The sequence below is a fragment of the Beta vulgaris genome, chromosome 5 (genome assembly GCF_026745355.1).
Source record: "Beta vulgaris subsp. vulgaris cultivar EL10 chromosome 5, EL10.2, whole genome shotgun sequence".
In the NCBI taxonomy this organism is placed as follows: Eukaryota; Viridiplantae; Streptophyta; class Magnoliopsida; order Caryophyllales; family Amaranthaceae; genus Beta; species Beta vulgaris.
The window spans coordinates 62,967,131-62,983,505 of NC_079206.1; the positions used below are offsets into that span (position 1 = coordinate 62,967,131).

The 16,375-nt window shown below is 33.6% G+C and overlaps 2 protein-coding genes across 3 annotated transcripts; one reads left to right on the plus strand and one right to left on the minus strand.

Moving 5' to 3' along the window:
• The first annotated feature begins 3,710 nt into the window (after positions 1 to 3,710).
• Positions 3,711 to 8,298, plus strand: LOC104894354 (serine/threonine-protein kinase STY13). Of its 2 annotated transcripts, none has more exons than XM_010680571.4 (6): positions 3,711 to 4,646; positions 5,211 to 5,343; positions 5,459 to 5,654; positions 6,559 to 6,683; positions 6,911 to 7,069; positions 7,831 to 8,298. In XM_010680571.4, the coding sequence occupies exons 1-6, from the start codon at positions 4,516 to 4,518 to the stop codon at positions 8,143 to 8,145; spliced, it is 1,059 nt and encodes a 352-aa protein (XP_010678873.2). In that variant the 5' UTR covers positions 3,711 to 4,515; the 3' UTR covers positions 8,146 to 8,298. The 2 variants fall into 2 exon arrangements, with proteins under 2 accessions (XP_010678873.2, XP_010678874.2); XM_010680572.3 differs by having other exon boundaries at positions 3,712 to 4,349.
• Positions 8,299 to 12,945: 4,647 nt separating this feature from the next.
• Positions 12,946 to 13,789, minus strand: LOC104894355 (hypothetical protein). The gene has a single exon (XM_010680573.4). It carries the CDS (start codon positions 13,601 to 13,603, stop codon positions 13,109 to 13,111), a length of 495 nt encoding a protein of 164 aa, XP_010678875.2. The 5' UTR covers positions 13,604 to 13,789; the 3' UTR covers positions 12,946 to 13,108.
• Between the last annotated feature and the right edge of the window lie 2,586 nt (positions 13,790 to 16,375).

The window sequence follows — 16,375 nt, forward strand, 5'->3', positions numbered from 1 at the left end:
TTTTCTTTTTTACCCCAATTTTTACAAGTTAACAAAATTAACTCAAATTGATTTTGTATAATTAGTGTTGAGTAGTATTTAAATTTACCGCCTTACAACACTTTGAAATATAAAAAACTTACTTAATTAAAGACTTAATAAACCACTTCTTCGAAGAAAAAAGAAAGATAGAATAAAATTCTCATAATTACTCTTAAAACATTTATCATTTTTAGTGAGTCTGAATTAATCAGAATTTTTTACTTGAATAATGCAAAAGTGAGTTTTAATTCCTAAAATATGCCCAAAAAAATTAAAATTTCCTGCGTACCGTCCACGTAGGACGGCACGCGAGAAAATTGATTTTTTTTTGTTTTAACCCACGGAAACCGCTACTCAAAGTAGCGGTTTAATTTTAAAATAAACCGCTACTCTGAGTAGCGGTGTATAAATATAAACCGCTACTCTGAGTAGCGGTTTACCTAAGCAGATAACAGTTTTCATAATAAACCGCTACTCGGAGTAGCGGTTTTACCTAAGATGAAAAAAAAAAATCTCGGCACTTGTAAACCGCTACTGCAAGTAGCGGTTTTACTATAAAAAAAAAAATCTCGCGTGCCGTCCTACGTGGACGGTACGCAGGGAATTTTAATTTTTTTTTGACATATTTTGGGAATTAAAACCCACTTTTGCGTTATCTAAGGAAAAAATTCGAATTAATCACTATAGAGTCCGTTTTTGGTGAGACGGTCTCACGTTAGTGTTAACGTGAGACCGCTAATGTCATGATGACATCACGCGCGTGCATCAAGTCAGTATTAGAATTAGTTAAGCGCTTGCACCTATCCTTTATGCTAGACTTGAATTGCTTTTGGGTGAATTAGTTAAGCGTTGAAGTATATTAGTTAAACGCTGAAGTATATTAGTTTTATCGTAAAATTGAGATTATAATGCATTATTGGCCATAATTTCAGTATCAAACATAAATAATTCTCTCTTTCTCAAAAAAATTAACGCACTAATTCTCTCTTTCTTAAATAACTATCGCATCTTTGCATTAGTTATGCCAACCTCAAGTAACCAATGCAAAAACAATGTTTACTAATGCATACAATAAATAAAACTAATGACCTTAAAATCATAACTATTGACTGCCTATACTATCAACCCTCAAAGTATAATTGTTAACCAAATATCTAAACTATAATCATAAAACCATGCACCATTGTTACTCATGAAATTAATAAATAATTATTCATATGCTATAATTATAATCTTTCATTTATTTTCTAGATTGAAACTAAGCCAAGAAATCAGAACTAAAAAGAAAAGGGTCATAACTAACGTAAAAAAAAACAAAAAGAAAAACTAAATATCCAGATTTCATAACTATTTATCAGAAAACAATAACTAATAGCCAGAATCACAACTATCAACCATAAAACCATAATTATTAACCACAATTAATAACTAATACCCTAAAAATCATAACTATATATCCGAATATCATAACTATTAAGCAAAAGTTAACTATGAATCAAAAAACCATAACTAAGAGCCGAAAATATATAACTAATTAAAAATTTCTTAACTAATTGAAAAATTATAACTATAACTTGAAAATGACAAAATTAGAAAGAACAATTAATTAAAGTTGGTTTAATAGGGAGAAGCCACAATTTTGGTTTGCTATCAATTACTTATACCTTCTCAATAAAATAAAAACCCCATATTCATTCTTTCTCCCTTGATAAAATATCCCTCTCCGTACTGTAGCTGCTTCGTTGTTTTATGAGAGTTAGGGCAGAGTTGTTCGTTGCCACCACCACTCCTCCTTGCTTCGCCATTGCTTCTGCTAGCACTCTAGTCCCTGTTTTTCTCTCTCGTATGTCTCTGTTCTCCTACGGTGCTGTGTAGTGATGTCACGGCTGCGTTGCGGTGGTCGCCATGGTTGGATCATATCTACCTATTATGCTATTTATTACCGCTTTGCTGCTGCTATAGCTGGTCTTCTCAAGCTGTTCGTACTCTGATTGCATCTTTCTATCTCCTTCGTTATCTTTGCATCGCCGCTACTAAAATGTTGAATTTGGACGGTCTCACGTTAAGCTAACGTGAGACCGTCTTTTATAAGACTTTGCGATCACTATATAGCGTTTATTAAATATACTTATAACATTGAATCTTCATTTTTTTTTTAATCTTCTACTTGCTCTTTCAAAATTACAAAATTTATTCCTTTTTGTGAACTAGGTAAATAAGACCTCTTTACTTGATAGACTTTCATTTACATACTTTAAGCTCCCTATGAAATGAACATCAAACTACTTTTGGGAAGGGGAGATGCTTCTGGTATAATTGGGATTTACCTAAGTAACTTGAGATATTTGTTGTCATTTTTTATTAGTTATGGAGTATGTCTTGTCTACTGTATAAGGAGTGTTAATTACAATGATTTTTTTTTAACGTATTGTCTTGGATCACATATATGTCGTATTAAGTAATTCCCTTTGTGAATCCCTGTGTTATTTTCGTGTATTACATTTTTGTAGTTTGATATAATCAATGTCATTATATTTATATTTAGGCTAAATTATGATTATGCACATGATTATTATAAAAATTATAGTGGTTATCGATAATTTAACCACCAAGAGTTAATCACTTAACCGGTTAACCCTACATTCAAACAAGAGATTCTTTCTAATTAAAAGAATACAACCTATATAAGAAAATATAAGGTCCCCCCCCCCCCCAAACTTGATGAAAACTTGGTAGTTGGTAGTAATAGCTAGTAGGGTCTAAGATGGGACAATATGTTATGCCCAAGGATTTTTAAGCAATGAAGCTCTAATTACAATCTCTCCGTTTTTGATAGCTTTAGATCCATTTTAAATCTAGTCATTTTTAACTTTTAATCATGATTACTTTGAGTTTTCAAATTGTTCATACCTAAAATGGGAGGGAAAAAGCTAATCATCAAAGTAGTACAAAAACAATGATGGTGTCTTTTTAGGTGCAACTATTTAGTGTTTGATTTATTAGAAACATCAAGCAAAATCCAACTATATTTAGATAATGACATGTTAAAATGTTCTAGAATTCATAAAAGTGGCTAAACATTCCACTTTGAAATGTACTTACGACTAATCTTTATTAAGTTGTTAACTATCAATCTATTATAATGCACTCTATAATATAGTACTACATATTTAAGTTCATTTTCGAAGATAGACTTATTAATTACAACTCCTCCTAATTAAAATACCTCTTCCATCATTGTAGTAGATACTAGATATGTACTAGTGTAGTACTTCACATCTTCCATAATTGTACATTTGTACTAGTCTAGTACTTACACATACTAGATGAAGACTCAAGTCAATATAGCAAATAATCACAAGGTGGAATGGATGATTTTGGTTTGTGTTCAAGTTATTGTTATAATAAGTTGAATCTCTCTAAATTTTTTTAAAGTATTATTCTTTTGAACTTATTTTCACCAGTTATTTTTAAGTCAGCTTCTCTCCGTTCAAAAGAATAAGGCGTTAATTCTTATATATCGTCATGTCAAAATTTGTATCGGAAATTAGATAACACTGGTCCGGCCAAAATCCGTGCGTTGCCTACCCCCATGTTGGAAAGATCCGTTTCCATGTGCAACTTCCATTATTTTATGGAATTGGCTTCTTTCACCAGACTTTTATTACACTACTATACTATACTATTCATTATTCAACACTAACTTCACTCCATACCCTTTTTTTTCTTTTACTTTCTCTCTTTCTCTCTCTCTTTTTTGTCTCCCTTTTATTTTAATCCACTAAAACCTCTCTCTTTCCCATGATTCTGTCCGTAGATCCGTGAGTAAGGTTCTGTAACATCACGTACACCAAACAAAAACTTAATTTTCTAATCATCAAACCAACCTATAAGCTTACTGATTTTTTTTTTAAGCTTATACTGTTTGTTTCTTGTACTGGGTGATAAAGAGTATTATTTGCTGAATTTTAGAGGGAAAAAAAAGGATTAAAGTTTTGATCTTTCTTTAATAAAAATTTCAACTTTGTTGTTTTTGGATTTGATTAAACTTTTGTTTTGATTGGTTATTTCTCTCTCCTTCTGTTTGTCCCCCAAACTGGGGGATTTTTGGCATTTAAAGCTCTTATTCCAATAAAAATTTGAAGAATCCTTTTGTTGGGTTTTGTAGTGTTATCTTCTTCTAATCCTTATGATTCTCTCTCCTCTATCATGGACCCAAAAAAGGGTATTAATGGCGTCAGTTTTTGTGTTAATTTTGAGATGTGGGTTTTGAACTTGTTGTTGGGAAGCTGTCACAAAGTAGCAGAAGAGCAGAACATAAAGCTGGGGTACCACCAGAGCATGTCTTTTTATGATTATTCTTCTTGATTCATTTGAATTTTTGTTGTTTTTTTTTTTTTGTTGCTGATTAATTTGTGAAGATTTTAGGTTGGATGGGTAAAATTTTGGATTTTTAGTTAAGTTTAGCTGGTTTGATTTTGTTGGGGAGAAAAAATGGAATCTGGGAATAAGTTTTACTCAGTTGATGAGTTTCATTTGGATTCTAAGTGGTTGGTTGATCCAAATCAGCTCTTTGTTGGACCAAAAATTGGTGAAGGAGCTCATGCTAAAGTATATGAGGGAAAGTAAGTTAATAAATCTCTCTACTTTGGATCAAAGTTAGTTAAAAAATCTGTTTTTGGAGTAATATTTTGATAGTATTATGACCTAAAATTGATGAACTATTGTTTTTGTGGTTTGAGATTTTCTGGGTTTTTTGGGGAGATTGCCAGGTGGGTCCAGGCTTAAGTTGTTTCAGGGCAAGATCTATGGAAATTTGTGAAGATCTGAACTTTTGTTTGTCACTAATTTACTCATAATATCATTATTTGCAGAAGTATGTAATAAAAAATCTCAAGTTGGTGTAATTATTGGGCAATCAAATTTATCTCTTTTTGTCTTCTGTACTTCATTTGAATAGTTTTTGATATGTACTGTCTATGATTTGCTCTTTTGGGAAATTGTGACTAAATTTTAGGTCAGCATTGAATTAGGATGTTAGTAATGCTTGCCAAATTTGACACATTGTTCTGAAATTGATGAGATTTTAGGTTTTAGAGTAATGTGGTTGTTAGGTTGAGCAATGTGGTTTTTGGGTTGAGGCTGTTTATGATAATATATTTTCTTTTGTTGTTGTGGGATATTTACAGGTATAAGAATCATAATGTTGCTATCAAAATTGTTCATAGAGGAGAGACCCCAGAGGAGATTACCAAGAAAGAGGGGCGGTTTGCGAGAGAAGTAGCCATGTTGTCTAGAGTTCAGCACAAGAACTTGGTGGAGGTACTTTAATTCCACAGCCCTCATTGTTATATCATCAATGTTTGCATCAATTTTCTAAGGGTGATTTTGAGATGAATTATTCCCATAACTTCTATTTAGCTATATGTGCTCACAGTTTATTGGTGCTTGCAAAGAACCTGTCATGGTAATTGTTACTGAGCTTTTGTTGGGAGGAACATTGCGCAAATACTTGCTGAATATGAGGCCACAGTGTTTAGATAAACAAGTTGCCATAGGATTTGCTCTTGATATTGCTCGTGGGATGGAATGCTTACATGCTCATGGGATCATACACCGGGATTTGAAACCAGGTATCATCTGACCTTGAAGCTACATATCTTTCTTGTCCATCTGATCATCAATTGTGGTAGATTAAGTAACATCACAAAATCATATCAGATTTTGGAGATCTTCATGTTGTCGCTGGTTTTCAGAGTTAATGCGGATTCATCAGTCAATAAGTGGCACTGATCTTTTTAGCGATTTACCTCAACTGGTGACCAGATGCACACACCCAATAATGACGAATCATCAAAATGTCAGGGATAGTTCCATTAATATGGTACAGCTTTAAACAGAAAGAGAAGCATCTATATCCTAATCACAGAGGGCAAAAGGACTTTACTTATCAAATTTCCCCCTAATTTAAAAGCCAACTGTAATTTAGGTGTAATTGTGTCGGTTAGATAGGGAGAACCAGGTATATACTCATAATTGGTTGGATCTCCACTTATTTAAATGTGAATAAGCTGTTTCAATTGATTTAGTAAAGGGTGTGGTTATGGGCATCCGTTAGCCATAAAACAATTGAGTACTCCCAAATTTGGTTTGTATACAGTATGGAAATATATGTAGATAGATAGATAGATAGATAGATAGAGAAACCTTTGCTGTGAGTTAACCTAGAGTATCTTGCAGCTTGCAGTGTCCAAACAAACATGCCACTGATATTTTTGTGCAAGTGCTGTGTGCTTTCATTATGCAGAATTTCTGATAGAGAAACATCAGACACTATTAGTGATAGTGATGGTTCTGGCTAAAATTGTTGTTTTTATTAAGAGTGTACTGGGCCTGTGGTCCTTCCAAGTTGCTGGTAATGTTGGTAGTTAATTGCTCAGAGACCTGAATAGTAATGACCGCAGCTTTCAGCCGATGATACAGATAAAACTTGTGATCATATTAATTGTTGACAACAATTTATTCTACCTTTTGCAGAGAATTTACTATTGACTGCAGATCACAAAACAATAAAACTTGCGGACTTCGGTTTAGCAAGAGAAGAGACTTTGACAGAGATGATGACTGCTGAAACAGGAACATATCGATGGATGGCCCCCGAGGTACCTAACTAATTCAGCTCAGTATTTTACAGAAAACATCTTCTATAAAATTAACCAGGGAAACTTTTTAAAGTCATAAAAATAAATGGGGTGAGGATGAAAAATTTTGGGGGGGGGGGAGACAGAGGTAGGGAATGGGAAATGTGTGTTATTTTCGAATAGAGAATTTGGGCATATATTTAGTGCATGACACCATATAATTTTTCTTCTTTTTTCTACCATTGCAGTTGTACAGTACTGTTACTTTGAGGCAAGGAGAAAAGAAACATTACAACCACAAAGTTGATGCTTATAGCTTTGCAATTGTCTTGTGGGAGCTGCTGCACAACAAGCTGCCTTTCGAAGGCATGTCAAACTTACAGGCTGCATATGCTGCAGCTTTCAAGGTAAATTTGCCACAACTTAAACCTTTTATACCCATCAGCCTACATTTTTCAACAGAAGTATGTGACCATGTCTAAACTTTTGACTTAGACACTTAAGCTAATCTAGCATGTTCTTTGCCCAAAATGAAGTTTCAAGAACCATACCCATAATAGAGAGGGGTGCTATCTGACTTGTCTAAGTCACGCACTCAATAAGGTCATGTTGGAGAGAAGTGCACAAGAGTAGGGAAGTCTTCTACTTGCAAGAGAGGGAAAAGTATCCTAAGCTAATTTGAGTTCAGATAAGTTCCAACAGTTTTAGATAAATTCATTTAAGTTCTAATAAGCTTCTGGGTCAGCAAAAATCTGGTAAAGATAATGCATTTTTAACTATAAAATAATTTTGGAATTAAGAGACCGCACCCTAAGTCTTTAAATCCCCGAGAACCCGACAAAAAACCTTTGATTTTGGAAGGAAGCTCTGCCTTCACTTTCCTCCAATCATCAAGTGTCTTTTTCAAAGATGATAGAGACACATCATGTGGTTATCACTTTGACGAGAACCAGAGCTTTTTAGAAGTTAATCTGGAGGTGGCTCCCAGATAAAGAGCTATCGGGTGGCTTCATATAGTTTCTCTTTCTCCTTTTGTCTTTTATTCCCAGTTATGAAAAAAAATCTGCTGTCAAAGTTGAAGCATTTGGGAGTAATCTATTCTGCATGTGAATATTTGTTGCCTATGATGAAATGATGTTGATTTGGCTTTCATTCATCCTTATACCAGAACGTCAGGCCTAGTGCAGATGACATGCCTGAGGATTTAGCTCTAATTTTAACTTCATGCTGGAATGAAGATCCAACTGCTCGGCCCAACTTCACTCAGATAATCCATATGCTCCTTCATTATTACTCTACCATCGCACCTCCTGAGCTAGCAATCCCTCCTCGGATATTCACCCGAGAGAATTCCATCCTACCACCCGAATCTCCAGGCACAAGCTCGTTGATGTCTAAGAAGGACAGCACAGGTGAAACCCCAAGGACACCGATGGAAAACAAGCCTAGAGGTTTTTTCTTTTGCTTTGACCAATGTTACTAGCCTTAGACTGGTAGATGAAAACTTTCTACACCACCGAAAAAGGGGTTGTTCGGAAAGTGCTATGTAGCATAGTTTAGCGAATGATCTTTTTAACTTCTTGAATATAGACCATTCTGATGAAATAGTACATGTCTAAATTTACTTCCTTTCTTATGCTCGGTGCTGTCTAATAGAATAAATCAGTTACTGCACTGAATGAAGGAAATAGAGCAGAAAATATTTTCCGAACCATCGCCATGTCTGACAAATATATGTAATATATGTGTGTATATATACATAGATTATCGATAGCCGAAAATCTGAACAATAAAGAGCGGAATCAAGCTCATGAAGATAATTTTAACTCGCTCATTAATGCTCAAGAGAATCCAATCATATAGGATAAGAAGGGGAGAGTTGCAATTCAATAAACCAAAGAAATTACAGTAATCTCCTAAAAAAGAAATATGAATTACAAAACTTATGACAACTGAAATTGGGAAATTGTAAATGGCATAGAAAATTTTTAGCTCAATCAAAGTTGATCATATAGGTGCACAAAAATTCATTGCGCCATTCGAGCTTACACGCCATTTACTGCTTCCCTTCTTTTCCGACTATGGCCAACTTAACTAATTAACATCAAGGGGTTGTTTGGCAATCGGCTGTTGGCTGTTGGCTTTTGGCTTGTTTAGTTGGCTTGTTTGACTGGCTGGAAGCACTGGCTGTATGTATTGGCTTTTTAAGTTGGCTGTTTAAGCCAGCTGTTTGCAAAAGTGTTTGGCAAAATTAATTGTGGTTGTTGGCTGTTTATTAGAGAGCTTGTGGGCCAACAAGCCAAAAGCCAATCCAAAAAGCTGCTCCAGGCAGCTTTTTCATTTTGGTTTAAAAGCCAGCTTTTCAGCCAACCAAACACTTTTTTTGGCTGTTTGACCAAATTGAAAAGCCAAAAGCCAATGAAAAAGCCATTTACCAAACATGGCCCAAATTCCCATTTTAGTGACTAAGAAGAACGACTTTGCAAGCCATCATCCAAACACAAAAGATCTAGAGAAAAATCCATTATTTTTAACTAAGGTTCATCATTCTAGCACCAAATATTGTTGTCAAAAAGGGGTGAGCACGGTGGAACTTTTTTCTTCCGTTCTTCCGAATGAAGTTAAGATTTTATTTGCTTAATTATTATATTTTCCTCTAAACAAACGTGGATTAGACCTGTTCTTTTGTACAGAGTGAAACTGAAATAATGCAGAGAGTAACTGAACCGAACTGAAAATAAGTCTAAAAGAACAATTTCGGTAGTATTTTGCACAATTATTGTGTTTAGCACAATTGATTTACTTGATCTTCTGAATATTTTTATGCTCTTTTACGTGATATTCTTGTTTAAAGTTGTGAGAATACTTCCTAGTTCCTATAGAGAAAGTGGCATGTGGTTCAATACTTTTTCCATCTTATCACATGGAATATATTAAAGTTCTTCTTTCCAAGCTTAAAAACCTTGCATTTTCTCAACCAAAAAACTTGCAACACTAAAATGGCCTATTATGTCACACAACACCCTCACAAACAACGCTATCCCTATGGCAGAGATAGCACCCATAGTGGTGACTACCATGCCCATAATACCGGCCTCGAGGACGTCCCTCGTTACCCAAGTGTTTATAGGGACTTTATTGAATCAAGTCATGAGGATGGTGATGGAATAATTCATATAGAGCACCAACACCAGCACCACCACCACCACCAACACTTGCCAAAGGCGACTCAGCCTCGCCGCCAGCGGGTTCATTTCGCCGAGGAGTCATCAGATGCTAGTGTGCACAAGTTGATCAAGGACAAAGGTGGTGTTATAAGGAGTGTTGATGATGCAGCAGATGGCTTCATTAAGGCTAATCATAGGTGCTTTGAGCTTCGCAACTGGAACACTTTCAAAATGTGACCATGTTATTATGTATGGATTATGGACTATTTGCATATATATTGTTGCTGTCTTAATGTTTTGCCCTTGGCAGGATATAAAATGGTTAGTATTATATGACTTGAGTGACTCTTGCTAATAGATTATTAGCTTGTAGTCCAACTAAATAAAAAGTCTGTCTTCTGATGCTTAGTTTTTTTTTTGGTTGTAAATTAGCATTAAGCGTAATGATTTAGATGAGATTCGATCACAAATCTTAGTTATCATTTTTCGTAAGACTTTACCAACTAAGCTACATGACATTCATTGCTTCTTTGTTCTTATAGGTTGAATAATACTTTGTTATTGTAATAAACTAATAATATTATAATTTAGAACTTTAATACATCCAGTAATTTTAAAATGATATAATAGAGTAGATTTTAAGTGTTTTTAAGATATGAGCTATACAACTTTTAGACCTGTTCTCCCCAACTAATTTTCAGTTTAGTTCCTAATTTATTTATTATCATTACTATTAGTTATAATTTAATTCTACTCAGTTTAATTACAATTAGTTCAATTCAATTGTTTTATGCCGTATAGAACATTTCCTTCTTATTGAAAAGTGGGTAGATGTTAGAAACAGTATTTGATATTTCAATCCTTTTTGTTAAAAATTAAGACGAAGTTTATTTACCAAAGAAAATAGCTAGGTAGCAAAAACCTACCAACAAAAAAACACTATTTGTAACCACATTGTGTTACTTTATATGTTTTTTGTTGTTATTATATAAGGCCTACTAATTTATAATATGAATTTAAAATCACAATCATAGTAAGCTGATAAAAAAGAATGGTACATGATATGCAAATTGTGGGACAAAATTTAGATTCCTATAATACTAGATGCTACCGTGTGCAAAGTGAACCCATATGGGCCATAGCCCATATGGCAAGCTATCTCAAAATATTAAGATTCTCCCACATCACCACGAATAATTTTTGGGGTAGTGCATCTTATAATTATTTCCACTGATCGATAAAAAAGATGTATATATACAAGAAAATATTTTTTTGATAGTAAAAGGACAATACGAGCTATTTAGATTTGAGTCTCGAAGAAAAGAATTTGGATAATCTATATTTTTTCTGTGTCGTTTTAAATGTAACAAATGAATTTTTTTTGTGAGATATAAACTATTTTTTGTTGCATTTAAAATGATAAAAAAACTAATATGAACCAGTGCACACTAATTAGTGTGCACCCGATCCATATCACGTGAGTTTAGGATAGTGTATATTGATATGATATAGTGTATGTTAAAATGATATAGTATATGTCAAAATGATATAGTATATGTTAAGATGATATAGTATATGTTAGAATGATATAGTGTATGTTAAAATGATCTAGTGTACCTATGTATAATATAGTATCTATCTATTTTTGATATAGTGTATTTATTATTGATATAGTGTATCTATTTTTGATATAGTGTATGTTTCTGTAATGTGTTTAAGTAAATATTTTCCTATAGGATATAGTGTACCTAGTTATGTTATAGTGTACCTCTGTATGATATAGTGTACGTAGTTACGATATAGTGTACCTATGTATGATATAGTGTACCTATGTATGATATAGTGTATCTATTTTTGATATAGTGTATCTATTTTTGATATAGTGTATAAGTGAGTACTTCTTAACCAGTCACGTGTCTGGCCTGGTCCACACTATTTTTAGTGTGAACCGGGTCCATGCAAGACAGATTGAAAAAAAAAGAAAAAAGAAAGTAACTCCATGTTCTGATGTTCTCCAATGTCCAACATCTCAAATGTGCGAAACCGAATAAATGGTAGGTGGTAATTTTATTTCTTCTTATAACTTGTTGCTATAGAACTATAGAAGTGTGAACTTTGTGAATCACCTTTAGCCACGATTCTTGAAGCACTATTTCCCAACCTATATATGACGCACCATAACCATAATAATTTTGGATGAACAGCCCCACTTTTCAATTCAAATGATAAAAACACTATTAATACTTTAGAATTCTTTTAGCAAATGATAAGAAATGTTAATAGCGATAATGAGCTTATAGTTAATTTTATAAAGAAATTCTCATGAAAATACTTATAATAATGTTTATCCGTCTAGATATTCATAATTCTCTTTATAAGTTTGTATTACCAACTATTATCACTTTGGATAGAGCAGTGACGAGGTTATTTTGGGGCCTAAGAAGGCCATGGCCCTTGCAGGCCTCAACATAGATTTGAAGAAAATCAATGGTTGTATGTTATTTTATTGGTAAACTACCTCCATCCACAACTATGTTTAGAATTCTTTGTTAAACTGGTCTCCCTCCACAATCAAGTCTGGTTTCGCCTTGGGATAGAGTGTTGAATGATAATTTAAATTTGCAAGATATGATGTTCTAATTAGGGATGGAAATGGATCGGATTCGGGGCGGGTGGAACATCACCCGCATCCACCACCCGCAATTGTTTACTCCACCCGCATCCATCCATCCGTCATCTATCGGGTGAAACGGGTGGATCGGGTGCTAAACGGGTGATGATATTTAGTATATTTTTAAAAGAAATTAGTGACATAATATAAAATAATTATATCAAAAACATAAAAATAAAGTAATTTACATATAAAATTTAATAATTGGGTAATGAGTTGGATGTTAAACGGGTGATGGATCGGGTGACGGATGAAAAAATTCTCACACACCACCCACTTTTCATCCATTTAAATTCGGGTTTTCATCCATTTAAAATATCGGGTTAAGCGGGTGATGGATCATCCATCACCCATTTCCATCCTTAGTTCTAATGTTTCATCATGAGTGTTGCACTATGAAATACCCCTTCTAGAGCAAAGCTACAGCATAAAAAAAGAAAAGAACTAAACTTACTTTGATCATATCATAACATCACAATTAACAATAGATAATCAACAAAGAACTTGGCTAATCAATTAACTATCAAAACATATGAATTAACAAAATTATTTACTTAGTATATATCTAGCTATAATTTGAAGTAGAACTAAAACTCCAAAATCATTAATTACTTTGTAGATGGATCAGAAATATCAACATTGTTATCATTAAATCTCCTAGAAGACATGATATTGAACAAATTCCTAAGACTATTTTTGCTCTCTTTTCTCTTCTTAAACACCCTCATATGTTCATCTATGTTATTCATATCATCAAAATCATAATTCAATACTAACCCTGTTTCCAACCTTTTTGATACAGCCACAATCTCATAAGGATCCCAAAGAGATTGGTTAAAATTCCATAGTGTATTCTTTGCCTCTTCATCTATCTTCAACTTTTTTTTAGCTTCGAGTTCGAGCTTAAACCTCGAAGGTTTGTTTCGAAAATTTCGCCTTCGAACGTCGAATTCGCACGTAGCTTCTCTAGCACTGTTAAAATGACTATGCCAAGCTTGAGCCACGGCTTTTAGGACTTCAACTTTCTTTTGTTGATCATGTTGTTGTTGTTGTTGTTGTTGTTGTTGATGTTCAAGATGAACTTCTCGCTTGTTTTGCTTCATTGTGGTTTGTTATTTTGGCCTTGTTGGTTCACTATGAAAGAGTCTAAGGGGACCATGTATGATGTATGTTATCATCTTTGAGTCAATTACAACCTCTCAATTTTGCTATCTACTAAGAGGAAGAATTTAATAGATTACGTATGTATGTACTACTATTTTCATTATTCTCTTTGAAGATTAGAACCGTCAAATGAATAGTGGACATTAAATAAATAGAGGTGTTGGCTTAATGGCTTTGTTTGTTAGTTATAACAACTTGGGGGTGGAGCTTGGAGCGTCTTTGACGGGGATGAGAAATGTGAGATGCTGAGGTTTAAGGGGGTGTTAGGTATGATCAGTAGTAAAACGTAATCAATAGTGGGAACGGACATTGCTACATCTATTCAGTAGGTAGACAACTCACTACTGATAAAGCATTAAAAAAATAATTATTATGTTGAGTTAATTTGATTACGACAATTCTTCACAAATTTTTATAAATGGTGGGTAGTTTACTCAGAGGGTAGACAAAAAAAATTCCAGTAGGCAGCATGTCCGCTCTCGGCTAGGATTTTATTTATTTTATAAAGATAACTTTTTTGTCAAAAAATAAAAACTTTGATATCTGTCAAAAAAGTAAAAATTGCATCGATCAGTGTATTTCACTCAGTTTTTTCCTCAAAAAATGCAACTTGTTATTTATGAGGACCCCTTTTTTGTTAGTTATTTATTAGAACCCCTGTCTATGTGTTTAAAATACTAGTTGTTTATAAACCACCCTCATATGTGTGCGTTAATATGCTGAAATTACAAGATTGTCCCTAATAGTGGGAAAACGATTAATGCTTTATCACTTCTCTATTTAATTATGTTGTTTGTGTGTGTTAATATGCTGGCCTTACAATATAATTGTCCTAATAGCACGCAGGTTTCCCATTATCGATTATCGTCTTATCACTTCTAAGTTCTATGTAAGGTATATCGTTTACTTGCAGCGGATGAAGCAATATTACAAAAGTTACGCTAAAATATGTTACAAGTATGGCTAGTATCAATTGGATACAAACATGCGACATCGCTTACACTTTTAGTGATTGATCTGTAATTGGAGAGAGAGTAGTGAAGGTATTCACACAGCTTCATGAAGTCATTTAGTTGGGAACATACAAGGAAAACCTAGCCTCCCCTCTCCTTTTCTCTCTCTAAAACCCTAGCCTCTCTTACCCCTTCTTTATCAATTAGGGGACTGCCATGGATGTTTTCATCCATGGTAAGCCCCTTTTTCCCTTTTATTTTCAGTTTTTAGTTCATTTTCTTGTTTTGTTCAATAAATTAGTATCTCTTTATGAGATTTTCTCAAACCCTTTTATGGGGTTTTTAGTTTCTGTTTTGGAAATCTCCTTCTCCCCTATGGGAGTTGTGAGTATGGTTCTTTTGTTTTTAGGTATGAGAAATTATTCTCATTGGTTGAAATTCGATATTCAACATGAAAAATTAGGGTTTCACAACTTTTGTAAAATTATGGAAGACTATTGGAGTACGTTCATCCCAAAATTTCCGCATCTGCAGATCGTATGCCGAACCAGAGCGAACTCACAGATTGCATTGCTTCAGATGAAGATTTATATTAAGGCAAAATTAAGTCAAATCTGCCATGTTTACATTTCTAGGGTGATATGTATTTCTATTAGAATTTTATGTTTTTTAGAAATGACTTGTAAGTGCCGTTTGGCGAAATATTAATGAAATCCCTTTTCTTTCTTTTTTAAAAAAAAAGTCATTTAGTTGGGAAATGGATTTCCAAAGCTTGCTGACAAGTGATTTTTGGTTTTGAATTTGGTGTTGAAGGGGGAAAATGGGAAAATTTTATGCATTATTCTGATAGTATGTCATGTCTCAATAACAAATTGCATTCAACATACAAGTGAACAAGTCATCTATAGGGCAAACATTACATAACATTTCTACAATAGTCAACAATTGTACCTCATAGCTTATAACTAGTTTGGGTTGAAAAACATTACTTGTATTTGATGAGATGCAATAATCAACATGAATAGACATTTGTTCATAACATTTCTTATCGCCGATGATAAAATCCTCGTCTCAGGTTGATGAGTTACACATCTTTCCCACGTTGATGCCTAAGATTTTCTTGTTGCTTAGATGTTGTCAATTTTACTATATAATAGGCGCAAAATTGATGATTTTAAAAAGTAATACCGCAAGTGCACGGTGTCTGTTGTTAGCAGATACTTAGCAAATACGGGTCGATCCCACAGGGAGAGGATTTCTATCGATTTTCGCTTAATTATTAATAAACTATCTCAGAAAAACGAATGTTTGATTTGAATAATAACTAAACTAGAAGCAAGTAATATCCCAATGCTGATTTAATCAATGAATTAAAAGTCTATGGCATACGTTCGGTCCACCATGCTCATACCATTCAAAGAATACAAATCGATTCAATAATAAATAAACTAGGGGTGAGTAACTAAGTAAAATGGTTAATCCTTCGGTCGGGTATTAACACTTTCAATTCAACCTATGCAATACGATCGCTAACATATTCAGAATTGCCAATTGTAATGAAGCCTCTAAGAATATAATCTTTCAATTCTAATTCCTATTAGCAAATTAATTAACTCTTGATATTGGCCAATTACAAGAATCAAACTATTTAAAACTTATCAATTGGAATTACTCACAACCCTAATCTATAAATCAATCAAATTCAAAGAATAAAAATTCATGGTATAAACATGGCTTCCCTCACTTACCCTAGAAAAA